At 33.8% G+C, this 26809-nt stretch overlaps 2 protein-coding genes across 3 annotated transcripts; both read left to right on the forward strand.

The window, feature by feature from the left end:
• The first annotated feature begins 265 nt into the window (after positions 1-265).
• Positions 266-6182, forward strand: LOC142636762 (cysteine-rich receptor-like protein kinase 25). Of its 2 annotated transcripts, none has more exons than XM_075811054.1 (7): positions 266-1168; positions 3784-3951; positions 4187-4308; positions 4510-4735; positions 4859-5096; positions 5289-5436; positions 5541-6182. In XM_075811054.1, exons 1-7 carry the CDS (start codon positions 358-360, stop codon positions 5868-5870), a joined length of 2043 nt encoding a protein of 680 aa, XP_075667169.1. In that variant the 5' UTR covers positions 266-357; the 3' UTR covers positions 5871-6182. The 2 variants fall into 2 exon arrangements, with proteins under 2 accessions (XP_075667169.1, XP_075667170.1); XM_075811055.1 differs by having other exon boundaries at positions 270-1168; positions 4525-4735.
• A 14671-nt stretch (positions 6183-20853) lies between these two features.
• Positions 20854-24989, forward strand: LOC142634320 (cysteine-rich receptor-like protein kinase 25). Its single transcript, XM_075808618.1, has 7 exons — positions 20854-21825; positions 22919-23053; positions 23158-23279; positions 23470-23680; positions 23801-24038; positions 24179-24329; positions 24445-24989. Exons 1-7 carry the CDS (start codon positions 20994-20996, stop codon positions 24772-24774), a joined length of 2019 nt encoding a protein of 672 aa, XP_075664733.1. The 5' UTR covers positions 20854-20993; the 3' UTR covers positions 24775-24989.
• The last annotated feature ends 1820 nt before the right edge of the window (positions 24990-26809 follow it).

The following is a 26809-nucleotide window of genomic DNA, read 5'->3' on the forward strand; positions in this document are numbered from 1 at the left end:
AAATCACATTTTCTCAAGTGTATCAAGTTATTATAAGAATGAGTTTCAATTAGCTAAATTAGTAAAATCTTTGATGGTTGAATAAAAGATTTAAAATTTAACCTTTACTTAGACAAAAAAAAATTAATTTGTGTATTGATATAATAATAAAAAGTTATTATGAAAAGTGGATATCATAAGTTAAAATTTTCTTAAAAGAAGAAAATTTTATTATAAGAGATATGGACCAATTTTTTTTTTTTTTTGCATCTTCATGACAACATTTCCTCATCTAAAATCTAGTCAGTCCTCACTACATCAATATAAACTCAAAATCAGGTCCAATTTACACAAAGAGGAAGAGACTGAAATATCAAAATGACTTCTTTGAACTTGAATCCCTCCATGACCCTTCTATTCATTTCCATGCTTAGCCTTAGCTTCCTCAGCCATACCACTACTCATGCTGCAGACCCAGTTCACCTCACAGAGGTATGTGCTAACACCACTTTCAGCCCCAATAGCATCTACCAATCCAATCTCAATTCCCTCCTCTCTTCACTCTCCTCCAACGCCACACAAAACCTCGAATTCTACAACACAACCAGCGGCCAAAACACCCCCAACCCCGTCTACGGCCTCTTCCTCTGTCGCGGTGATGTAACCCCTCAACTCTGTCAAGAATGTGTAGCTGCGGCAGTGAAAGAGGTAACCAAGAAGTGTTCAAGAGAGAAAGTTGCTGTGATATGGTACGATGAGTGCATGTTACGTTACTCAAACCGGTCTTTCTTCTCTACCGTGGACGAAAAACCAAGGTTCGCTCTATTGAACACGCAGAATATCACTGAACAGGACAAGTTTAACAAGTTACTAGCAAAGAGTATGAACGAGACTGCAGCACAAGCATCTGATGCTCCTATTGGTGCCAAAAAGTATGGGACCATGGAAGTGAGTATCTCTGCTTTTCAAACACTGTACAACCTTGTACAGTGCACAGCGGACTTGTCCAGAAACGATTGTAGTACTTGTCTTCAAGCTGCTATAAAGCTTCTTCCATGGTGTTGTAGTGGAAAGCAAGGGGGAAGAGTTATTTTTCCTAGTTGCAGTGTTAGGTACGAATTGTACCCTTTTTACAGGATGGAAAATGCAACACTCGCACCTACACCAGTTCACCCATCTTCACATACAGGTTCGGTAACCGGACTTTTGACTGCTTTTTCCTTTTTCTCTTATATTATTGGCAATTGAGTGATGGTGCTTCAATTTTTCAAGGCATTCATTATGTGTCTTTATTTTTCGAGGCATACTTTATGAATCTTTATCTATGTTGTTCATTTTCTCCCTTTAAAGAATTGGAAACAATAGCTTTAACTTGTACAAAGTCAGGACCAATTAAGTGGGTTATAACTCTATGTGATGTAGCTATTAGATAAACAAAAAGGCTATAGAAGTAGGTAAGTGACCATTCACCATTCTATTGCCCACCAATATGGTTCGGTGAGGGGTAGAATGGTAGACCCAACCATTTGCAGAGCTTGTGCCCACCTATGATTCAATAGGCTAGTTCATATCGTCATTTAGCGAAGAAAGTACTTCTTGTAAGTAACAGGTATACTAAGCCGAGTATAAGTCACATGTATAAAACAACGTAACAAGTGAATAGCATGTGAATTGTTGGGAATGCAGATTCTCGATATCATTTTTTATATTCTATCAATTATAATTTAGTATGTATTTATTTAACTTTTTTTTATAAAATAATCAAAGTTTAAAATAGAAAAAATAAAAATAAACACATAAGTTGTATTTGGTAAACATAAAGTAGAACATAAAAAGTAATATAGTGAATTTATATTCAAAAGTTGGAGTTAACAACTTTGCAATAAATAAATAAATAAATTACATGGCATTTATAAAATGAGTTTTTTATATGGGTGGTTTGGCATTCCCACTATTTCAATTAGTGATCAATTAATAAGAGTGATGCAATTTTTTTTTTCTTCTTCAGGAGGACTAATTAGTAAAACTAGTAAGTTGTCTGTGCGGTGCACAAATAACGTTATAATATTTTATATAATATGGTTTTAGAGAATATTATACATATATTAAAGTATAATTGTTATATAATTTTGTTAATAATGTGTGCATCATAAGAAGAATTAATTATAAATTGCACATACATATCCATTATAATTATTTAATTCAAGTAATGAGAAATTAAAAAACAACTTTGGAGGAATATTGTAGAATAAAAGTTTATATTAAATGTGTCTTTCTCTTTCTCCTTAATTTCAAAAAAAAAAAAAAATACACATTCCAAATACTCGCAATAATCAATCGCAATCTTTACAAAACTCATAAATCTATAACGTTTGACCTTAAAATCAAAATTGCAATTGCTGCTATCACTTAATATAAAATGCATGCCCCTTATTCCTTGGTTGTAGCCAACTCGTACGGGTTAGAGTTAGATGAGTCAACAATGTTAGAGCTAGGTAAGTGTCGTTGAAAGATTGAAGATAAATTAAATCATTTTTGGTATGTTGTATTTGACATGGGATGACATGATAGGCTATGGGTAGGTATATATAAAGGAGTAGAAGTGCAAGAGGTGAAAATGGTGAATTGAAATGCAAAGAATATTTTGAATATGCATGAGGGAGGAAAAGTCTTGATACATTGAACCAAAAGATACAAAGAATATTTATTTTTTTAATTAAAAAAGTTTTGAAACATTGAATCAAATAAAACAAAATTTTAATATTTAATTTGTTCTTATATTTGAGGTGGCACTTGAGAATATTTTTAATTCTTTTTGCCAAGAATCTATCACTTGATAGAATTTCATACTTTCCCACATAAGGCCTCTGCCAAGGGTGAGCCCGTATATTCATGTTTTTCTTTTGTCATTGGTTTGTAAGTGTAAGGATTATTGTATGATTAAATTTAAATTGGATTGTTACAACTTACAACTAATCTCTTCCTTATTTATTTATTGAAAAAGTAACAATTCTATTCTTCCTTACTTTTTTTTATTTAATGAAAAATTAACAATTCTATTGTACGATGCTTAAGTTGAATAAGGGTTGCTATTCCATATTCTAGGAGTATACTCCCTCCCTCTCACAAAAGAATGGGTTCGACCCACTCCCAAAGTATAAAATATTTTTTAGTTGAAATAATCGGTTTTTGGCTCAACCATAATGGGTATTCCATTTGGTAGATTTATTGGGACATCCTTCCCTCCCCAATATGTATTTTATGCATCCAATGGATGCATTCAAGCTCTCAAAGTTTGCGAACTCCACAATCATATGGTAACCACATTCTCTGAGAAAGATAATGCATATATCTTATGCATATGATACATTTTCTTCCTTATTTTCTATTGATCAACTTTCTCATAAAAAATAATTAAAAAAATTAAAAGCAAATTTCATTGGTAAGAGTACAACATTTCTTGAAAAACAAGAGTACAAGACTAGGATACGGTAATTAATTAATTAATATTTTTAGGTATATTTTAAATATTTTTGGATGTAATATTTTTTTAGGTTTTAAAATTAATTAATAATAATAAAATTCTTGAAAACATATTTAAAATTAATTTAAAGGCGATAATAAATATCGAAGAAGTACAATGACACCTAAGTTGCACAGATACACACATGATTACAAGTACGGGTACTTGGCCATGTTAGCCATGTCCATGGAACATAGGATTAGACCTAATTAATTATTATGCAGCTCTCTCCCAAGGGACTATTGTACAGTTGTCAATGAAACATGATATTGTTTACGCAGGAAAGAAAAAAATCTCAACGGCAACAATAATCATCATTGTTGTTCCGATTGTTGCTTTGGTGTTGGTCATTCTGTCCTTCTGTTTCCTAACAATGAGAGCAAGAAAGAAGTCCAATGCAACAAAGGGAGAGAATTTAAAGAAATCTGATCATGTCCTAAATTATCAAGGTACGTATGCACGTGGTCTTATGTTCACGTCATATATGTCACTGTCTTCTCATTTTCATGCCCACGTGAAGGAATCGATTAATTAAACTGGTTTCTTAAGCCGAATGCGCGGACAGATTGTAATTTGTCAGAAAATGATAGAACCTAGTGTTTATGTACAAACTCTCACCTCAAGATATCTGCAAACATTGCTCTTTCTAATGTAATCTCTTACCTTCATTTTTCGGATGTTTAGCTGCAAGTGAATTAACAACTGTAGACTCCTTGCAATTTGATTTTGGGACAATTGAAGCCGCCACCAACAAATTCTCAGATGACAACAAGATTGGGGAAGGTGGATTTGGTAAAGTTTACAAGGTATAAATCAAAAATTATTTCTTGTCTTTTTTCTTCTTCTTTTCCCTTTAATTTTTTTGTTTTTGTTTTTGGTAGTACTCAAATTACGAATCTGTAGAAAATTTACTGCATACAAATATAATGAAATTTAGAATTTGAAACTTTTTTGAAGTTGGGATTTAATAAATTCTTTGAATTAAACTATTCTAAAGCCAGTTAAAGTACATATGTTACCAGGGTACACTTCCTAGTGGACAAGTTATAGCTGTAAAGAGGTTAGGGAAAAGCTCTGGACAAGGAGTCGAACAATTTAAGAACGAGGTTGAACTACAAGCCAAGCTTCAGCACAAAAATTTAGCAGGGGTTTTGGGATTCTGCTTAGAAGGAGAAGAGAAGATACTTATCTATGAATTTGTGCCCAATAGAAGCCTTGACAATTTTATATATGGTTTGTGCATCAGAACACACATCCAATAGTGTTATGTGAATAGAATTGCATCAATTTCTCATCGATGTGCATTTGCAATTCTTTAAATCTTATTAGATTTTTTTTTCTTTGATGAGCTGTTAGATTCAAAAAAACAAGGACAATTGGATTGGGCAGCACGATATAAGATTATAGGAGGGATTGCTCGAGGAATTAAATATCTTCATGAAGATTCTCAACTTAGAATTATACATCGCGATCTAAAGGCTAGTAGCATATTGTTAGATGCCGATATGAATCCAAAAATTTCAGATTTTGGTATCGCGCGGATTCTTGAAGTTGATCAAACTCATAAAAATGCGAGTAGAATTGTGGGGACATAGTAAGTTCCAAATTGTTTTCTTCTATCTTGCATCATTAGAAATTAATGGATTTATTCAAGTCCCATTCCATCTAATGAATCACCGAAATAAAATTTTAAAAATAAATAAAAATGGTCATTTTGAACAGCATAGTCATGAGGCTCCTAATTGTCTTTTAGTAACACTATTATGTTTTTGGTGTTGGTTTGCAGTGGTTACATGTCTCCAGAGTATGCAATGCAAGGAGAATTTTCTGAGAAATCTGATGTGTATAGCTTTGGTGTCTTAGTCCTAGAAATTATCACTGGTAAAAAGAATAGTAACTTTGCATCAAAAGCGGCTGAGGACCTCCTAAGCTATGTGAGTATAAACCATATAGTGTAATTTCTTTTCCGTTCTTAATGCCAATGTCACCACTTGTATTGTAGCATGACATTCTAAACACTACTTAATCAAATGTGCAGGCTTGGATACATTGGAGGGACGAGAGGCCCTTGGAATTGTTGGATCCAACTTTGGAAGGTTTTTATTTAATAGATGAAGCCATCAAATGCATCCACGTTGGCTTATTATGTGTTCAGAAAGATCCAGCTGATAGACCAACTATGGCATCAATAGTTCTCACGCTTAGTAGCCACTCTGTCAGTCTACCAACACCGCTACAACCAGCATTTTTCCTTCGCAACACAGACCAGAACTTGCCGCAAATGTATATGGAGTCTGATCAATCTACTAGCATGCCCATGTCATGGTCTATCAATGATGAATCTGTTACTGAACCACACGCACGATAATCTACAGAAGCAAGGAATGCACAAGCCTTTGTGCAATTGGGTGGGCAGAATGTTTCGAGAGATTTAAGGGTGTATGTACAATAAAGTAAGCAGACTGCTGTCTATTTGCCTGGGGGAAGTTGAGTGTAAATATTTTATGTATTGAGCAAAACTTCTGTCCAGTGCTCCGTTGAATGGGGGCATAATACATATATGTAATCAGTTTTAGACACGTACTATGTCATGTCCAATACACTACTGTACTCGACGCATGTCAAAACTTTAAATATTTATCGTTTACTAATTCAAGAAGATAGCAAGGAATTGGTATAATCTACTGTAGTGAGTAACATAATAATAGATGTTAATTAGGGTTTTAGACCCTAGTTGTCTCAAATATTACCAAATCTTAGCCAAATAATTAATTAAATTAATTATGCATGAGATTTGAATCAAATAAACATAGATCACATTAACACCAAGAATAATGACCTAGAAAAACTTTTGAAACTGTGGTTTCAAAATAAAAAATCTATAGAGGATTTAACCTAAACAATTCTCAAGGCAATATATCCATTAAATAGAATCAAAGTTTACATAATAGATTTAACCATAAATCTACTGTTACCTTATGTGATACTTACTGGCATGACTACACATAGCTCCGAATCCATGGATTCTTCTACTATGGACTGTTGCACACAAACTCTCCTATTTGTGACTTAAAGAATTCCACTTGAAGGTTTTGACCAACAATTGTTGTAGACTATATTTCTCTATGGCTTCATATAGATCTGCACTATGGTAGCAACAATACCATGTTGATCTTTCTCTATGTCCTTTTGAACTCTCACTATTTTGACTAGCAACTAATGGAGGCTCGAGTCTATTTTGAAAGTCTCTAGTATAGTGAGATTGAGAGAAACTTTGTTATACATATCCTAGCCATAAAAATGGTGATTTTTCTCTTTGAAAAATCTTTCTAGAAATGACTTATAATGTCCTTTTAATAGTACAACAAACGGATCACAAATTGGTCTTGAAATGAGGTTTTTCACGTTTCAAGCTTTTGCTAATATCGCAATCTTGATCGATCGAAATAGGTGTCAAGCTTGCAATTGATTAAGTTTCTCTAAAATTGATTCTTTCTTGATCCGAACTTGGGTCTTTGCCTTGGACTTTGAAGTCCACCTTTAACACATTTAGGACTCGCCAAAAACACTACAAATGGATTACAATTGATCGCAGTTTGCAAACCTAAAAATATGGACTCTACAATAGATATTTTCCTAACAAAAAGAAATGTTAATGCCATCACAATTAATGTTCCCCTAGCCAAAGTTATCAACTTCATTCTAGTGGCCATTCTAGTTTATCCATTAGAGTGAGACATTTTGGAATCGGTTTATTTCAATGTACTATTTCAAGGTTTTGGTTTATCCATTAGAATGAGATATTTCAATATCAGTTTATTTTAACGTACTATGTTGAGGTTAGTGCAACCATACCCTTTAATATTTATAGTTTATCTACGGCAATCTTCTTCGAATTCTGGGATTAATTGTTTGTTTCAAGTTTTTAGTTTTAACTTCTTCATTATGTACAAAATTTTCAATTTAATTTTTTTAAAGTATAACTATGCATTTTCGTGCCTTGGATGTACAAAAATTCTTAGAACACATAATAAAAGACTACAACTTTTGCAACAACTATCCATGTGAAAGACTATGAGTGATGGAGAAGAAGTGGTGTGTTCATATAAAAATAACATATAACTAGTTGACTCAGCCAATCATAGCTTGTCATATAAGATGGTTGTAGCAAAAGTTGTGAATTTTTATGCAATACCAAAATTACTCTTAATGAATAATAATAAATAAATAAAGAACTTTTCATTGCACATTAAATCAAAAGATCTAAACAATGACTTGCCAATTGCTACCATGACTTTTTAAAATATATGGACCAACAACTTTGATATATGTGTACTTTTCAAGTGAAAGGGATAAATATGTTCTTTCATATCCCATCCCTACTCCATTTCTCTCTCCCAAAGGCCAAACAAAACATTGCAGAAATATCACCCAAGCTCAGGCAATATTGTTCCTTCCATCACAAATACTTAATAACTTCCGTGTGAATTAACTAAAGAATCTAAACCGGATTTTACAAGTTGAATCTCAAATGGTCATTGATGACCGATGAAGTATTATAGCTCCTTCCATCAAAATAAACATAAATATGTAAAATGACAGGATAATTTTTGGGTCCCAAATAAATTCGTCAAATATGTTATTTATTATATATTTATAGTAAAAAAATTGATGCAAATAGTTTAATTAATTTAAATATGTATGAAATAGTTTCTCAACATCATTATATATGAATAAAAATTTACAAATGTTTATTGGTAAAAAAAATATGACAAAAATATTCTCATTTTGTTTATGTTTATATTTAAAATTTCTGTTTATGTTCAAGGTTTTTTTATTTAAATTTTATCTCGATAAATAATTCTAAATGTTATTATCCTTATACATATACATGCAAGCTTTAAAGTCTTGATGAAAGTAAATCACATCCTTCACCAAACTCCGCAAGTGGTTGATGTCATTTTACATTGTACGACAAGTATATAATCCATATTGCATATATAGCATCACTTCAATTTATACCTTTGTCATTGCATGATCTTGATTAGTGAGAATAGAATTAGGTTTTTACTCTTGTGTTCATTTAATAAGCTTCCAAAAAGCTGCTTTAATGATCTTGCAATTTCATATTACACAAGTGACCCCACAACTCCAAAGATGACACAATACTCTTAAGGTGATGGTCAATTGGGTGGTATTTTTCATTTTAGTTTAAGATAAAGGCCAACATAAATTTAAAGTTAATTGTTTGTATACGAATTTTCATGAAAAATTATCAAATTTAAAGAGATTTGAAAGGTAATTATAATGTTGTTTTATTTTCTACTTTTTTTCATTAATATAAAATTCTACTTCTTATTTATCTTTTCTACCCCACTAACTTATTAATAAAGTGGTACATTGGTGTGAAAATTCAATTCTTTCTACTTGGAAAATCCCAATAATTGTGGTGGAGAGAAAAATATCGAAAATCATATCTCAATTGGAGAAACAATAAATTAATATGCCATGAAGGAAACATAAAGCAGAGAGAAGTAGTCAATACGAAACTAAAGTTGTTAATAATTTACCATTGATGTTTGAAATGAACTTAAGGTAACTCTTTAATAAATTTAAACTAGTGCTACAAGAAAGAGCAAAAGACCATCTAGAACTAGTTTTTTGAATGCATCTTGAAAATACTTCATTCCTGCAAAATTTTCATAATGCATTCAAATGAATTATGAAAACACTTCATTATAGTTTTGTGCATATAGCCTAAGATTGATAGAGAAAAATTAACATCCAATATCAGAATTGTTAATCATTTGTTAGGAAGGATAAGCATGGTTTCCCTCACCAAATGTTCAAGTAAAATAGGATTAGGAGAAACACTAACACTTTCTTAGAGCCTAAAGACTGAAAGTTAAATGTCTCTTACATTTATTGTCGGAAATTGATTTGTTAATAGTATGATTAATTCAAATATGGATGGAATAGTTTATCACAGATTCCCATATTTATATATGATTAAAAAAAATAACATGTGTTTTAGTACATATGTTTATGTTTTTGTTTATATTTATTTTCATGGTGCTTTTTAGTAAATAATTCTTTTTTTTTTTCATACACAGATGCATATACCATATTTTGTCCGATTTCAAATTTGGTTGCAAACCTGAGTTTTAAATCAAGGGTCTCTGGGGCATATTTTGACATGACATAAACATATTGGAATTCTCATCATTTTAATATTCAAAGGCAAAAATCAGGCTTGAGTTGATCTAATTGTTGTGGAAATGTGAAATTTGACAATTAAAGGTTTGCCATTAAAATGTGCTTTATTTCTTAAATTGGCAATTGTTTCCACTTGAGATGCATTTATTTGTGGTGGAAATTAATCTTAGCGTGTACTCGGAGCTGCCATTTAATGGAGGAATTTTGCTAGACTTTTCAAGAAATGTTCGTCACTAGTTTTAATTGGGTCCAACAGTTCCACATTTATTTAATTTGGTCCCATGATATTTACCTCTTGATTAATCTATCTAACTGTCCTGACATTTTATTGAGTGTGTTTAAGGTCTGTTGATTGTTGATGAGTGTCAAAAAGGGATGGAAATGGATTGATGAGAAATGGCTTGTCATTAATTCTAGGAGAAATGATATGTCCACAATATTTTTACAACAAATTCTAAGTGGTAGGATGTTACTGGTTGTTATTGTTGGGGCAAAAAAGTAATCTTTGTGTTAGGTTCAAATTTGAACCAATAACAACTAACCACCTATGATTTGTTGTAAAAATATTGTAAAAATGTTATGGCCGTAACACCTCTCTTAGTTCTAGACTATTCCCCGAGTAACAAGTTTGGACACATCTGCCAGCACAGCTGCCAGCTCATTGTTGGCCAACACACAATTCATGCTTGGACAGCACGCAGGACTCAGTACTACACTCCCACACATTCCTCATTTTAGCAGGGAACAGGACCACAAAAAAGGGGTCTGAGAGCCACGGTTTAGGCAAAGAGAGGAATGGTGCGTGCGAAAGAGTGCGTGAAAAAGTGTTAAATATTGTTTAAAAACCGCAAAGAGCTGTTTAAAAACATCCACCAAACACCCCGAAATCTACAAAGATGAAAAGTAGAGAGAACACATCAACTGGGTAAACTCGAAACCCTCTTCCTTTTCTCTGATTCTTTCCTTTCATAGCATCCGTTTGTCACACACACAGACATACATTCTGTGTCTCTTGTTTCTATGAAAGTTTGCTTCACACACACACACTGTTACATGTTTACAAAGCCTCACAACACTGAGCACACACACAGAGAGAACACTAGGCACATACCAATACAAAAATCAACACCTTACCCTCTATCTAGTGCTGTTCACGTGTACATGTGCTACTCTTTGAGTCCACGCGCCACCACTGCCTCAGTGTTTGGTCGATCTGAGACGGCCTTAGTCTCCACACCTAGGATCCTTTGTTCACAAACCGTCTAGGGCCTTTTCAGGTGATAGATTGGAGAGTAGTTGGATGTTTGTGTGAGTTTGAGACCGGGTAGATAGAATGGGTTTAGATAGGTGTGAGAGAGGTGAGAATCCATTTGAGAGCTGTGTTTTGGCTTCGGATTTAGGCTGAGAGAAGTCTGAGACAGAAGCCTCCATTGTGGTGGTTGTTTAAATGCTAATTAATGATTTTATTTTAGTCCAAAATTTTGAGTTATAAATTTATAACTCAAAATTTTGTACTTGAAAAGTTTGCAAGACTCCTCAAAAAAAGAAAAAAAAAAAAAGTTTGCAAGACTAAGAGTATTCACGTTGGGAATGAGACGTGTCATATTCAGGAAAAATCTAGCATAAAAGCTTAAAACTCCCCCACACATCCGGCAATAGTGCTAAGAGTTGCATTGTAACTTAATTCTTATAAAAATAAATAAATAAATAAAAACTAAAATTTTATTCAATTCTAAAAAAAAAAAAACTAATATTTTATTCACTTATTTTATCAATTCCTCTCTCTCACCAAGTTTTGGGTTTTTGTTTTTATTTTGGTTTTGAGATATATTATTTTATTGTGTAGAAATATTATTTTAATGTGTTGTATAGTAAAATAAAAGTTGGGATGCTGAGAGTATTGTAAAATAGTATGGTATTATTGATGAAGTAGCTTTTTAATATGATAAAATAAGATGCGATAGAATTTTGGTATGTAAATGCTTTAATAGGATCAAACTACAAATGCTAATAGTCTTAACATCTTCTTTGGAAGTTGTCAACTAAATGTAAAAACTTACGTAGAATCCTAACGAAATCATTTTAATTCAAACTCTTGTGCTTTATTCTATTTTATTTTTTACAGAAAATGAAACAATAATTACATTGGCAAGTCACAAACTCACAATATATACAAATACACAAAGTACTTGTACAATAATTTCTAAGGCTTCTAACACATGAGCTGGTCGAGTTACTTAAATTATGTACGAAATCTATATATTGGACCATGAGTATTGTAATCAGTAATGTGAGGTAAAAGTGCTTGAATAAACGTTTGGGTTTTGAGCTTGGTTAGTTGGTACAAGTCTGTTCAATAAAGGTCTCTAGGTCCACAAGTCAGTCCGCACTATAGTGATTCGAAGAGTTGTCCGAGGAGGAGTATCTCCTCAGATAAGCCCAGCAAAGGCCCTGGGACTTGCTAAACGGTTTAAAGGCAGAATTCTGGAAGATCTATTGAGTAAATGTGTGATCCAAGCACTCTTTTGAAGTAGAAACGTGTGAGAAATATCTGAGGAAAAAGCTGCTACCACCGTATTAAAGGCCCTGCATCTACCTCCCTGGCTGCATTAATAGAGAAATGACATCTGAATAGTAAAATTCAGCCTTCCAGCTATGATTTGAAGATTTTGAGAAGATAGTGGATGTGACAAGTATCTGAGAGGAAGATTTGTATTACACGTAGATGAAACAGGGAAGAAGAAGAATGATATAAGAAGATGAGAGAGGAAAGAAGAAAGGGGCGGCTTCTGAAATGAAAACTAAAAATTGTAATTTTTTGCTTAGAGAAAGAAAGATTATACAAATTTTCCACGGCTTACGTCCGAGGAGGGATTTCTTGTCATATTCATCTATCACTTGCATAAATTGCGGCATTCTAGCTTGTTGATCAACTTCCAATATCCCAAACCTGGGTTTCAAACCCATACTTTACAAATTTCATTGTATAAGGCTCTTTGGGCCTGAACCCATCACTCGTTTTTGGATCCGGGTACAAATTGTGCACTTACAAGTAACATTACCTGATTTTTTTTTTTTCTATTAAGAGAATTAAAGTTATACCTCTTCCTCACTTATAATAACAATTTAATTATTAAAAAAAAGGAAAATTATTTTTTTTCCAAAAAAAAAAATCAGAATGTGGATAAAGAATTCCAGGATGTCTTTAGAAGATTGTTTCAAAAAACAAAAAGCTATGAACATATACAAATTTACACCCAATTTCACAGCTTACTTGAATGTCATTTTGTGATAAGATTTGTACACTTATACAGAGACTCATACAAGAACTTAATTAAAAAAAAAAAGAAAATAAAAAAAAGTGAACCAATCACAGGGTAACACCTAATCATATTGTGAATTTCAGAATTTGGGTGTCCTAAACTTTCTATTCAATAAACCATTATTCACGGTTGGCCTTTCTATACTTCCAAAAACTGGTGAAAAGTTGGCAGTCGCACGCTTCCCTCACTTTTCCAATTCAGTCCGCAACCATCAGAGACTTTTTCCTTTCCATCCTATATGCTGTCTCCACTTTCTTGTTAGAGAGCTGATGGCGAGAAGAAAGCTATTGAGTGGCAGAAATTGACAGAGGAGGCAACTGGCCCTACTGGGTCATCTTTCGTGAATTTGGACAAAATAATTAATCAAGTGCTTCTAGCCTCAACAAATTTGATTTTATTAGACTAATTAAAGGGTGTTTATAATATGCTAGTAGAAGCTTCTTGTTGTAACTTATTATTATCCAGTTCCTTTCTTTTATTTTATTTTTTCCTTTGCTAAGATCTATATGTTATGCAACTACTAGCTGATCTCAGGTTTAACCTCCTACAATTTTTCTTGTCCCCTCACTTTATTCGCTTAAATTTTTTTTTGGGTCCTAATCTTTCTGGAGGCTTGTCCTTTTTCTTTGTCTAAGTCAAGATATGATGTTTATAGAAGTTCAAGATGTGATGTTTGTGGAGGCAAAACATGAACCAAAAGATTTTTAGAATTAAAAAACTGATAAATTTTATAACTAAATATTAAAAAAAAAATCAAATCAAACTAGTATTTCTTCAATGCTGACAAAATACAAATAAAAAAAAAATGCAAATTTTAATACAACTTAAAATAATCATTTGTAAGCTTCTTTTTTTAATCTAATCAATAGTCCATAATTTATCTTATATTAAATATATGCATCTACAGAATCAAATAGTTCTAAAAAATCACACTATTTTTTAATACATCACCTTTTTTCTTTTTCTTTTTTTCTTTTTTGTGGTGAAGCCTACTTTTAACAATATTTTTTTAAATGCTCATTTTATTATTAAAGTAGAAAAAAGAATAATAATTGCAACTTATAAGTACAATTATTCTATACACAAGTTAGTAGGTTTTTGATATCTTAATTCTTACTAACCATTTAGTATAATTTTAAAAAATCACGATAAATGAAACATGTATCATGGGCGTGTTCTTACTTGAAGGTATATAATATTACATTTCTCTATATACCTCTAATTTTCTAATGATTAATATAAGACATTTTTTAACATATACTAAAGGATTTAAAAAAAAAACAATTGGGTCAAAAGTTCTTTTATTTAGGGGGTGTGCAAAAAATCATCGGCATCAATCCAACCGACCGGCGCCAATCTCCTCGCACCGCCACTACAACTGACCGACGAAGTTGATGCCGACGATCAGAGTGCGAAGGGAGTTCCGATGCCAGTGCGGTGTAGTCACCGGAGCAAGAAATCCGAAACCAAGACATGCCGAACCGAACCGATACTTGTATATGGTTTTAAGAGTTTGGATATGGCATCGTTTTACAAGTATTCATTTTTATTTCTTTTTAATAAAAAGTCGTCGTATTGGGTGTTATTAAAAAAAACAAAAACAAAAATAAAACAATGCCGTTTTATGCTAGTTTTTCAAATTTCTACCATATTATAAATTCATTCTATTCTCTCTCATAAGTCCTTAACTCCCTCTCTCACTCTCGCCTCTCACCTGACGCAGTAACGACTAGCCTTTGAGCTCTCGCTGTTGCTACTCGTCCTGGCTAGCCTCTGCAGTAGGCGTTTGCTCACCATTCACAGCAAACCAACAGTAAGCCACTAAGCCCCTCTCCTTTCTCACCTCTATGACGGTCAGGTGGGCTCCTATTATTTGTTACCCTTCTTGTTTTAATTTCTTTGACTTGAGTTATTTAAGAAGAGATTTGATGTATCATATGATATGAAAATGATATATATATATATATATATATATATATATATTATAGTCTAATACTTAAAATAAAAAATGCTATATTCTAATATGTCTTAGGGTCAAACAAGTATACCCTCCCCAAGATGCCATCTTAGGGCCACAAGTAGGGTTGTAAATAAAAAATAAAATAAAAACAAAGAAAAAAAGAAAAAGAAAGAGAAGAAACAATTGCTTTAAGTAAGTTACTTTAGTCCCACTTGTTTTTTTGCACTTGTTTGGACTTTGGAGTGTTACATTGTTACTTTAGTCCCACTTAATTCATTAAGTAACTTACTTGCATAGTTGCACTGCATGAGCTAGCTAATTAGTGACTTGGTGTGTCACAGTCTACTAAGTACTACTAACCTTTTTTTTTTCCTTTAGTATTTTAATTTTTGAGGGAGACAAAGATTGTTGAGAGAGTTCTTGCTTTCAATCCTTCACCAAGAGGTAATCACTAATCACTCACTTTATTCAACATTTTGATTTTAAATTTTTAGTACTTAGTAACAACTGCTTTAAGTTTATATATATATATATATATATATATATAATTAGCTTTTATTTTATATTTATATTGAGAATAATATAATGAATTCCTTGTTAATATTAGTGACATGAATTGTTGAGTAATGACTAATGATTGTTAGTTTGTTATTGTTGCCTTGTTGTAACTAAACTGATTAGTTATTGCTATTATTGGATCTGGTTGTGACATTCATTGATTGAAAGTGTGCTATTTGATATTGTATTTGTGCTTTATTGGAGGCATTTTAAGAGCCTTGGATTTGCTTCGGAGACTTCAACATTGCTTTGGATAGTGAAGAAAAGGATAGAGGAAGAGCTGGGAGCTCAATGTCCCCAAATTTTTTGAAGGACATTCTTTTCGAATTGGGAGCTATTGATTTGGGGTTCTCTGGAAGTAGATTCACCTGGAGTAAAAAAAGATGGGGAAAGAATGTTTTTAGGGAAAGGCTGGACAGGGGTATATCTAGCATGTCCTGGAGATTAGTTTTTCTAAAGGCAACCATTCATCATTTGGGTGCCATTAATTGTGATCATTGTCCTATCCTTTTGGACACACAGCCGGCTGATCATTATGTTCCTAGGCCATTTAGATTTGAGGCTGCTTGGACAAGGGATATAAGTGCTACGGAGTTATTGATGAAGCTTGGAAAGAAGAGGTGGAGGGCTCAGATTTCTCAAAACTATGCACGAAACAACTAAACACCCAAATGGCTTTAAAGAAATGGAACAAAGAAGTGTTTGGTCACTGCCAAAGGAGAATAAACGTATTGCTAACCAAAATCCAAGAGATACAAAAAGCGGATTGCACAGAGGAGAACTGTAGAAAGGAAGCTCATGTCTAAGTTGAACTGAATGAGTGGCTCCTGAGAAATGAAATACTTTGGAAACAAAAATCCAAAGAAGTTTGGCTCAAGGAAGGGGACAAGAACTCAAAATTTTTCCATCTATCTATCATCATAAGGAGAAGAAGAAACTCAATAGATGCAGTAAAGAACTCTGGGGAATGGATCAAACAAAAGGGAAATCCAAAAGCACTTTGTGGGAAATTTCAAGACCTTATTTAATGAAGAGGAAGTGGACTTCCAAGAAAATTTGGACAATCTAATCTCTCTATGCATCACTAAAGAAGAAAATACCGAGTTATGTAGAGTACCAACCCAGTCCAAGATCAAGAAGGAGCTGTTCCAGATGCAAACTCTAAAAGCCCCAGGAACAAATGGCTTTTCAGTTCTATTCTACAAAAAATATTGGACAGTTGTGGGAGACTTTGTTACAAGAGCCGTCACATCATTTTTTCAAGCAGGGAGAATGCCAGCTGAGGTAAATAACTCTTTTATTATTCTTATTCCTAAATCACAAAGCCTTACATCATTTAATCATTATAGGCCTATAAGTTTATGTAACGTTGTGTATAAAATCATTACTAAACTATTAGTGTATTGAGGAAAATTTTGCATAAGCTTATCTTCCCCACATAAGCTGCATTTATTCCGAGAAGGTGGTTTACTGAAAACCAAATTATAGTTCAAGAAATGCTGCATAGTTTTAAGAGAAGAAAAATAAAATCTGGGTTAATGGTTGTCGAAATTGATCTTCAAAAGGCTTATGATAGAGTGAATTGGAACTTCCTCCAAGTAGTACTCAAGAACTTTGGGTTTGACGAAAAATTTGTGAAATGGATCCTTAAATGTGTATCAATAGTGTCCTTTGAGTTACTAATAATTGGGGGAAGGACAAGACAATTTAGACCTAAAAGAGGGTTAAGGTAGGGGGACCCACTATCCCCTTACCTATTCATATTATGCCAAGAAGTTCTTTCAAGAATCTTAGAGAAGGAATTTATGGAGAAGAATATTAGTGGCATTAAGGCTAGTATTGGCAACACTCCCATCACACATGTAATGTATGCGGATGATATTGTTCTATTCTCAAAAGCATGTAGGAGGGAAGTTAATGCCATCAATGACTGCTTGGAAAAATATTGTAGGTGGTCTAGACAGCTGCTCAACAAAGCAAAATCAGGGATTATATTCTCCAAACTCACCCACCAACAGACTCGCAGGGGCATAAAACATATTCTACAGATGAAAAGTCTTAAAACAGACTCTGTGTACTTGGGGGCTCCTTTATTCCTTACCAAGGCTCCAACAAAAGGACTTTAAGTTCTTACAAGAGAGGTTGGAGGCCAAATTGAAAGGGTGGAGAAGTAAGACTTTATCATGGGCGGGAAGATCCACTTTAATTAAAACCGTGGCTCAAGCTTTACCTACATACACAATGTCTACTTTCAACATCCCTACAAAGGTGTGTGATAAATTAGATGCTTGACTAGAAAATTTTGGTGGAATCCAAAAAAACCCAAATGGAAGGTATTTAGCTTGGTTGGCTTGGGAAAAACTATGTCTACCTAAAGGAACTGGAGGGATGGGATTCAGAAAGAGCAAGGATTTTAATAAAGCTCTATTGGCTAAACTTGCTTGGATGATTGCCTCAAAAAGGGACAGCTTATGTATGAACTTATTAAGAAGAAAATACAAGGTTAGAGAGAATTGGATTTAAAGTGAACCTTCCAAAAATGCTTCCCCAATTTGGAAAGCAATTGAGAAAACCAAATCCCTTATTGCTAAGGGAGCTTGTTACCTGGTTGGAAATGGTGCTTCCATTAATGTATGGGTGTACCCTTGGATTCCTTGGCCAGTTGGGTTTAAACCAAATCCAAAGGATGATTCAATTCAACTAAACCCTTTGACGGTGTCTAACTTGATATCTACTGAGGATCATTACTAGAACCTACCTCTACTAAATGAGCTATTTAATCCTGAGTCAGTTGAAGCCATTCAAAAAATACATATTCCTTTAAGGGGCAGATCTGATAAGCTAATCTGGGTTCCGGATAGCAAAGGGGCATTTTTAGTGAAATCTGCATATAAGGCTAACCAAGACCCTTTTGTGGAAGTTCCATAGTGCAATGGCAAAAAATATGGAAGATCAAAGCTCATGATAGAATTAAAATGTTACTATGGAGAATTGGGGCCAATGTCTTACCAACCAAAAACAACTTGGCATTAAAAATAGAGACATCTGATCCAAACCGTGTGTTTTGTGGCAGAGATCCTGAAACAGCAACTCATCTATTCTTTTATTGCCAAATAGCAAGGGTCATTTGGTTTGGCTGTAGTTGGGACATAAGAACTGATAAAATGAATATTGCATCAAACGAGGACATCCTCAAAGTGGTCTTGAACTTGGATGATTTGAGTACACTTCAAATGCCAATCACTATGGAGGCTATATGGCATCTCAGGAATTAGGTTTGGCACAATGACAGTGAGGTGAACATCATTTCTACTATATGCAATACAGAAAACAGAGTAAATGAATATCTTATTGCTTTGGACCATGAGCAGGACAATGATAGGAGAGAGGAATTGACTTCATGGATTCCCCCTTAAAAACTATATAAAACTAAATGTGGATATTGCTGTCTCATAGGCTTTCACCTCCTTAACTGTGGTAGCAAGAAATGAGTTTAGAGAGGTGTTAAAGGTATGGACTAAAATTCATAGTTTATGCACTCCTACTCAAGCTGAAGCAGCTGCAATTTTGTGGGCTCCAAGCTTGGATATTGCTGAAAATTGGTGCAACATCATTGTGGAGGGAGATTCAAAAACATGTTTTGATACCTTGTCCAAAGCAGAAGAACCATCTGATTGGTCCATCTCCTCCATCATTCGAGATGCTGCTGACATGAGTGAATCTTTTGATAATTGTGAGTTTTGCTAGGTTAAGAGAGCTCTAAACTCAGTAGCCATTCAGCTGCTAAATATGCTATTGCTCTTAAAGTAGGTTTCTTGTGTAATGACTGTAACTTGCCTCCCCCTATCTTGAAAGCTCGTAGGCAAGATTTTTGTACCTCCTGTTGTTCATGTTAATCTAATGAAATGACAGATTATCAAAAAAAAAAAAAATATATATATATATAACAATTCAACACTTAAATAATCTTCACACGACATTGTATGGTGATAGACTTGGCTTTGATTGGGATTGTTGTGCATATCACTTCTCTTTACAACAATATGGTGCCCTTCTCAAATTCATTCTCACCACTCACCATCAATAGTGATGCTATTCTTCAATTTAGAATCGTTATGATTTTGGTTTTTAATTGCCTTGATCGTCGCTTTGATATGATAATAATAAATTATATAATGGAGATTATGTTGGTGAAAATGAAAAAATAAAGAAACTGAATTAGGGGTTAATGGTGTGAGAGTGAGAGTGAGACTTAGGGATTTAATTTTCCCCTAATATAATTCACATGAGAAGAAGTTTTTTTTTTTTTTTTAAATTTTAATACGTGGGGGTCTTTTTTTTTAAGTATGACGTGGCTGTATTGTTGGCACTTGATGTGATAGAAAAACTATTTTTTAATTATACTATTAGACACGGTAGATATTTTCATCTAAGACATAACGGTAATGACTAATTTGACATGATTTTTAAAAATTAGAGACTAAATTGACATAATTAAAAATTTACAGATGAAATTAAAATATGAAGTAAAAGAAAATTACTGTGTCGACGTCTGTTTTGGTCACACTGCTGTTTTCAACCCCACAATCATCTCATCTGTAACAAGGACACAACATTAAAGGTGTTTTTGGCAGACTTGGTTGACGTGTTGACTTGCGTAGTCGCCCTCATCCATATGGTGCCCTTCTCAAATTCATTCTCACCACTCACCATCAATAGTGATGCTATTCTTCAATTTAGAATCGTTATGATTTTAGTTTTTAACTGCCTTGATCGTCGCTTTGATATGATAATAATAAATTATATAATGGAGATTATGTTGGTGAAAATGAAAAAATAAAGAAACTGAATTAGGGGTTAATGGTGTGAGAGTGAGGGTGAGAGTGAGACTTAGAGATTTAATTTTCCCCTAATATAATTCACATGAGAAGAAGTTTTTTTTTTTTTTTTTTTTAATTTAATACGTGGGGGTCTTATTTTTTTAAGTATGATGTGGCTATATTGTTGGCATTTGATGTGATAGAAAAACTATTTTTTAATTATACTATTAGACACGGTAGATATTTTCACCTAAGACATAACGGCAATGACTAATTTGACATGATTTTTAAAAATTAGAGACTAAATTGACATAATTAAAAATTTAAAGATAAAATTAAAATATGAAGTAAAAGAAAATTACTGTATCGACGTCTGTTTTGGTCACACTGCTGTTTTCAACCCCACAATCATCTCATCTGTAACAAGGACAAAGCATTAAAGGTGTTTTTGGCAGACTTGGTTGACGCGTTGACTTGCGTAGTCGCCCTCATCCATAGGCAAACTATACATCTTCATTGGTCAGACCTAATCCCATTCATACTCACCAAGACATGTACTAATACAATAAAAAATCTCCGCAAAATTGCTGAGGGGAAGAGATTAATTCAACAAAATGACTTCCTTCAATCCCTTCTCTCTTCCCATCTTGTTCCTTTCCATACTCAGCTTCCTCAGCCTAACCTCTCATGCTGCTGACCCAGTTCAACTCAACACCGTCTGTGAAAACTCCACCTTCAGCTCCAATAGCCTCTACCAAACCAATATCAAGTCTCTCCTCTCTTCAATCTCCTCCAACACCACCCAAAACCTCGATTTCTACAACGCCACGATTGGCCAAAACACCTCCAACCCTGTTTATGGTCTCTTCAATTGTCGCGGTGATGTAACCTCTCAAGTCTGCCGAGACTGCGTGGTCGCAGCAGTGAAAGAAATGACCAACAAGTGTTTAAAAGAAAAGGTTGCAATCACATGGTACGATGAGTGCATTTTGCGTTACTCAAATCGGTCTTTCTTTTCACAAGTGGATGAAGAACCAATGTTCGGTTTGTTAAACACTCAGAATGTTACTGATCAGGCCAAGTTTAATCAATTACTGAACTCTTCGATGATTGTGTTAGCAAATAAAACATCGTCAGGTGTTCCAACAGGTGCTAAAAAGTTTGGGACCAGTCAAGTGAACATATCTGCTTTTCAAACACTGTACAACCTTGTACAGTGTACACCGGACCTGTCCGGCGCCAATTGTAGTAGATGTCTTTTGGATGCTATAAAGCTTCTTCCATGGTGTTGTAGTGGAAAACAAGGGGGTAGAGTTGTTTTTCCCAGTTGCAGTGTTAGGTACGAATTGTACCCTTTTTACCGTATGGTAGCCACTGCGCCTACACCTTCACCTGGGGTTCAATCTCCACCGCCTCCAAGTCCAAGTTCCGTGAGTGGACCAAAAGGTAAAGTGGTTCACCCATTAATCCCATTTGAACTCTTTTTCATTCTTGATTAGTATTAGTTAATGCTATTAGGTGGTGTTAACTTATGTCAACATTTCACAGCTTGCTTTTTGGAAGAGCTTTATCTTATTCGTAGTACAATAGTCTATAATAATAAGTATTCTCTATCGGTTTAGTTTTGGTGTGAATCACTCTCTTTATCTTTAAGAAATATGGAATAATCAGGTAAAATGTATGGTCGTGCCCATGAGTGGTTGCAATCATGACTGGTACTGATAACATAAACAACAAATTAATATCTTTAAAATAAGCAAGTGTTTCTGTATTTCGACATTAGATTATAGAGTCCATTATACTATTATAGGGTCTGGACCCCGCCAATATGTGTATTCTATATAGCAGATCAGTTGTACCCAAATTCAACAACAGACAAACGAGGAAAAAATGAAGTGAAAGTTGACTGGATACGATAAATTGAATTACATAATGTTTCATGATTTCAAATTCTCTGTATTTAGACAAACTTCTAACTACCCTAAATTAAAAAATAAAAATTGACAATGTTAGATACTAACATGTTTAGTTCATGAGTATGGGTTGTTTTCTTTACCTGCGGTTATATTCCTTTTATGTGTTTATGTGATTCTTAGTGGTTGATGGTCTTTTGGACCATTTTCTCTGTTCCGTAGTGCACAACTTGATTACCTTTAAAATAAAAACAAAATGTGTGTCCACATGGTACTTGAAGAGGAGGGAGGGAATAGGAATATATACTCCTACCTGCTCTCATATTGTGATAAACTACCACGTGTTAGAAATTTAAGCTGATAAGAAATTGTGAATCTAGTCACTCAATCATTATTGTGGCAATTTATTTCTTATGTACATTTAACTGGAGAAAGTAGAATTAAAATTAAATAATAATAATAAAAACTGATCACTATGACTATCAATTATACAGTGAAACTTAATCATTTTCAAGAAAGTGCTTATCATCTCTGATCATTGTAGTGTTGAGCATGTCTGAAAAATATGGTAATCAACAATGAATTTGAGCTGTACCAAGTGTAATCATACGATGTTGTTTATGCAGACAAAACCAAATTGTCAACATCAAAAATAGTTGCCATCGTTGCTCCAATTTCTGCTTCTGTGGTTCTATTCATTGTGGGCTGCTGTTTCCTTATTAGGAGAGGAAAGAAGTACAAAGCTGTAGACGGAGAAAATGGTAATGAATAAGTAAATTGGATATATGCAGTCTTTTATGTCCTCATGTCTAAATACAATGCTCTTTGGAGTGTAATATCTCACGTATATTCTTTACATTTGTAGATGCCAATGATATTACAACTGTAGAATCCTTGCAATTTGATTTTGTTACAATTGAAAGTGCCACAAACAAATTCTCAGAAGATAACAAGCTTGGTGAAGGTGGATTTGGTCAGGTTTACAAGGTATACAATTAGAATACTTCACTTATTTTATTTTTATTACCATGCTATATTACAGGGCAGTACTAGTTAAGCATAACAAATTAAACACATAAAAATGTGAGTAATTTAAAGTTCGCAAGATTTTGATGTTGGAAATTTTCAAATTATACAAAGTAAACTATTCTAAGGATTGGTTAAATTATATTCTCAGGGAACACTTCCTAATGGACAAGAAATAGCTGTGAAGAGGTTATCAAAAAGCTCAGGACAGGGTGCAGAACAATTTAAGAATGAGGTTGTAGTGGTAGCCCAGCTTCAACACAGAAATTTAGCAAGGCTATTGGGTTTTTGCTTGCAAGGAGAAGAAAAGATACTTGTTTATGAATTTGTGCCCAACAAGAGTCTTGACTATATTCTATATGGTCTGTCCATTTGAACATATGTTTAATAGTCTTATGTCATTATGATAACAAAGTAGTAATCAAGAATCATTTGTTTAAGCTTTTGTTCCTAACATGAAGTAATTTTTGATGAACTTGTAGACCCAGAAAAACAGGGACTACTGGATTGGTCAAGACGTTACAAGATAATAGGCGGGATTGCTCGAGGAATCCAATATCTACATGAAGATTCTCGACTTCGAATTATACATCGCGATCTCAAAGCTAGCAATGTATTGTTGGATGCAGATATGAACCCAAAAATATCAGATTTTGGCATGGCAAGGATATTTGGAGTTGATCAAACTCAAGGAAACACAAGTAGAATTGTGGGGACATAGTAAGTTCTGACATTTTTTGCATTACATTTCTGAAACCAGTCAGGAGTCAGCTATGAACTCAACTTAAATAATTAGACTCGTGAGAATAAGGTTATTGACTTCTTATTAACTTTGTTATGTTCTTGGTGATGGCTTGCAGTGGTTATATGTCTCCAGAGTATGCAATGCATGGAGAATTCTCTGTGAAGTCGGATGTGTATAGCTTTGGTGTCTTGGTTCTAGAGATTATCACTGGCAAGAAGAATAGTAATTTCTATGAATCAGAAGTTGCTGAGGACCTCTTGAGTTATGTAAGTGTGAAATTGATGTTGTAGATATTTTCCCATTAAATGTCTATATTATCTTCTCCAAGTTGCTTAGAAGAGAAGTGTGGCATTCTGAACACAACATGATAAATTGATGCAGGTTTGGATACATTGGAGGGATGGTAGGCCTTTGGAATTGTTGGATCCAACTTTGGGAGATTCCTTTTCTAGAGATGAAGTCATGAGATGCATCCATATTGGTTTATTATGCGTTCAAGAAGATCCAGCTGACAGACCCACCATGGCAACGATAGTTCTCACACTTACAAGCGGCTCAGTTTCGCTGCAAGCACCTCAACAGCCAGCATTTTTTGCCAAAACAGACACAAACATCCCGATAAAGGTCCTGGAGTCATCAGATCAATCTGCAAGCAAGTCAATGCCATGGTCTGTTAACGAAGCATCCATTACTGAATTAGACCCTCGATAGTTATATTTCCAACTTAAGTATCTGTTTACCAAGTGATGAAGTCTTAAAAAATTGAGTTATGGTTGCATATGACATTTGCTTATGGAATAGAAATTCAATATGTTTAGAGTGCCCAGTAGTTCAGTTCGAACCTCTATCCAAATCCGCTGTATATTTGGTGTATAGTATAGTTTTGCTATGAAGATGAATAAATGGGATGGGCTTCAATTATTTAAGAATGTTGCAATTAAAGTCAATAGTTTCCAAAACTATTTCATTTTGAATCAGTTAAAAACCAACGAGGCTCTAGGAACCTGCAGTACCATTCTGTTTCGCAAATAAAATAACATCAAATAAATGTAGTGAAATGAAATAAATATCAGAGATCAAATATGCAAGAAAATGTTAAATATCTCCAAATTCTAGAACACGTAATATTCAAATCAAGCTAATCAACTGCTACGGTGGTCCAAAAGTTTCAACGATTCAGATCAGGTGCAATAATTAGGAATCGCACCTGATCCAATAATAATACACGGTTGAGATTGAAAGTTTATTTTTATAAACTTTCAATCTCAACTATTAAATAAAAAAAAAAAAAAAATTAAAATAATTAAAAAGTTAAAGTTAAAAATTAAAAGCGGTAAAAATTAATATGAATGAGTGATGTGTAATTGCTCCCAGTGCAGGTATTGCACCGGATTCAAATCCAAGTTTAAAAAACTAGTGGCTTTTTAATACCACCAAAAGTTAACAGTCGTTATCTTTCTCTTTCTTTCTTATGTTTTTTATTAAATTTTTCTCAACACGTTCTCTCAGAATAGTCAAAACCTTCACGATCTGATGCAACCTCACTATACAATTAACTCCCATTTTTCTTACAACAATTTTTTTACATAAATTTGATAATAATTTAAAATAAATTTGATAAAAATTTGTGAAAAACACAAAAATTTATATAAAAAAATTAATCATATTTTTGTTTCCCATTAATTTTTTTAAAAAAATACTTTTTAAATAATTGCTCTCAGGACATCTTATATGAAATCTTAGTGATTCAAGAGACGTGACATATACTCATCTTTTTCTTTTGTTTAAAAGGAAAAAAAAAAAAAATCTTGCTCTCTCTCTCATTTATATCTAAAGGACTAGTGAAGCTAAGCGATGTGCACAAAAATGGTCGACTTCAAAATCCCCATATCGCTTAAGCTTGTGTCTCTCTATCTCTTATTAAGCTTGCTTAACCAGGGCCGACCCTTTCCTTAGGCAAGTTAGGCAATTGCCTAAGGCCTCCATGTGGAAGGGAGGCCCCCCAATTTTAAAAAATAAGAGGTAGTAGGGAAAAAAAAATTTGTATCATATTAAAAAAAAAAAAAAAGTATCAGATTTAAACAAAAAAAAAAAATATATATATATTTAGTATTAGATTTAAACCCAAAAAAAAAAAAAAAAATAGTATCAGACAAACTGAAAATCTGGTTAAACGTTGTTATCCTCTGGACAAACCAAAAATCATCTAGATAAACTACAAATCCAGTCTAAGAGATTAACCACAAAATAATCACAAATCAAAACAATTCAAACCCTAAAAATTTTACATTTCTCTCTTGCTCTCCGCCTCTCTCGGTCTCTCATTCTCTCTGATTCTCTCATTACCTTTCTCTCTTGCAACTGAACTGAAGCAAGCAGCAAGCCTGGATGGTTGGACCACCTCGGCGCCTCCTTGCTCCCTCATCAGTCTGCCTCGGCACCTCGGTTCCTCCCTTATCAGTCCGCCTCTCTCATTCTTTCCCCGATCCAAATCTGCTCTCCACCGGACCGCCTCCCTCCCTTATCACTCACGGACTCACCAGACACCAGCAGTTCACAGTCACTTCATCTTCAGGTATAATTTATAAATATTTGGGGTCCGGTTTGATTAATTGAGATTGGGGGCACTACTTGTATTCTTGTAATTAATAAGATTGACTGATTGTGATCGAGTTTGGGCCTGGTTTTGACGTTTTGTAATAGTTTTGGGCTTCAGGTTTTTTTTTTTTTTTCAATGATTCAGCCG

The sequence above is a fragment of the Castanea sativa genome, chromosome 5, assembly GCF_040712315.1.
Source record: "Castanea sativa cultivar Marrone di Chiusa Pesio chromosome 5, ASM4071231v1".
NCBI lineage: Eukaryota > Viridiplantae > Streptophyta > Magnoliopsida > Fagales > Fagaceae > Castanea > Castanea sativa.

Bases quoted from the DNA above. Each gene is read 5' to 3' on its own strand.
- LOC142634320 (XM_075808618.1), top strand. From the start codon at position 20,994: ATGACTTCCTTCAATCCCTTCTCTCTTCCCATCTTGTTCCTTTCCATA. The intron at 21,826-22,918 runs GTAAAGTGGTTC...TTGTTTATGCAG, and splicing joins TTCCGTGAGTGGACCAAAAG to ACAAAACCAAATTGTCAACA. The intron at 23,681-23,800 runs GTCTGTCCATTT...ATGAACTTGTAG, and splicing joins TCTTGACTATATTCTATATG to ACCCAGAAAAACAGGGACTA.
- LOC142636762 (XM_075811054.1), top strand. From the start codon at position 358: ATGACTTCTTTGAACTTGAATCCCTCCATGACCCTTCTATTCATTTCC. The intron at 3,952-4,186 runs GTACGTATGCAC...TCGGATGTTTAG, and splicing joins TCATGTCCTAAATTATCAAG to CTGCAAGTGAATTAACAACT. The intron at 5,437-5,540 runs GTGAGTATAAAC...TCAAATGTGCAG, and splicing joins CTGAGGACCTCCTAAGCTAT to GCTTGGATACATTGGAGGGA.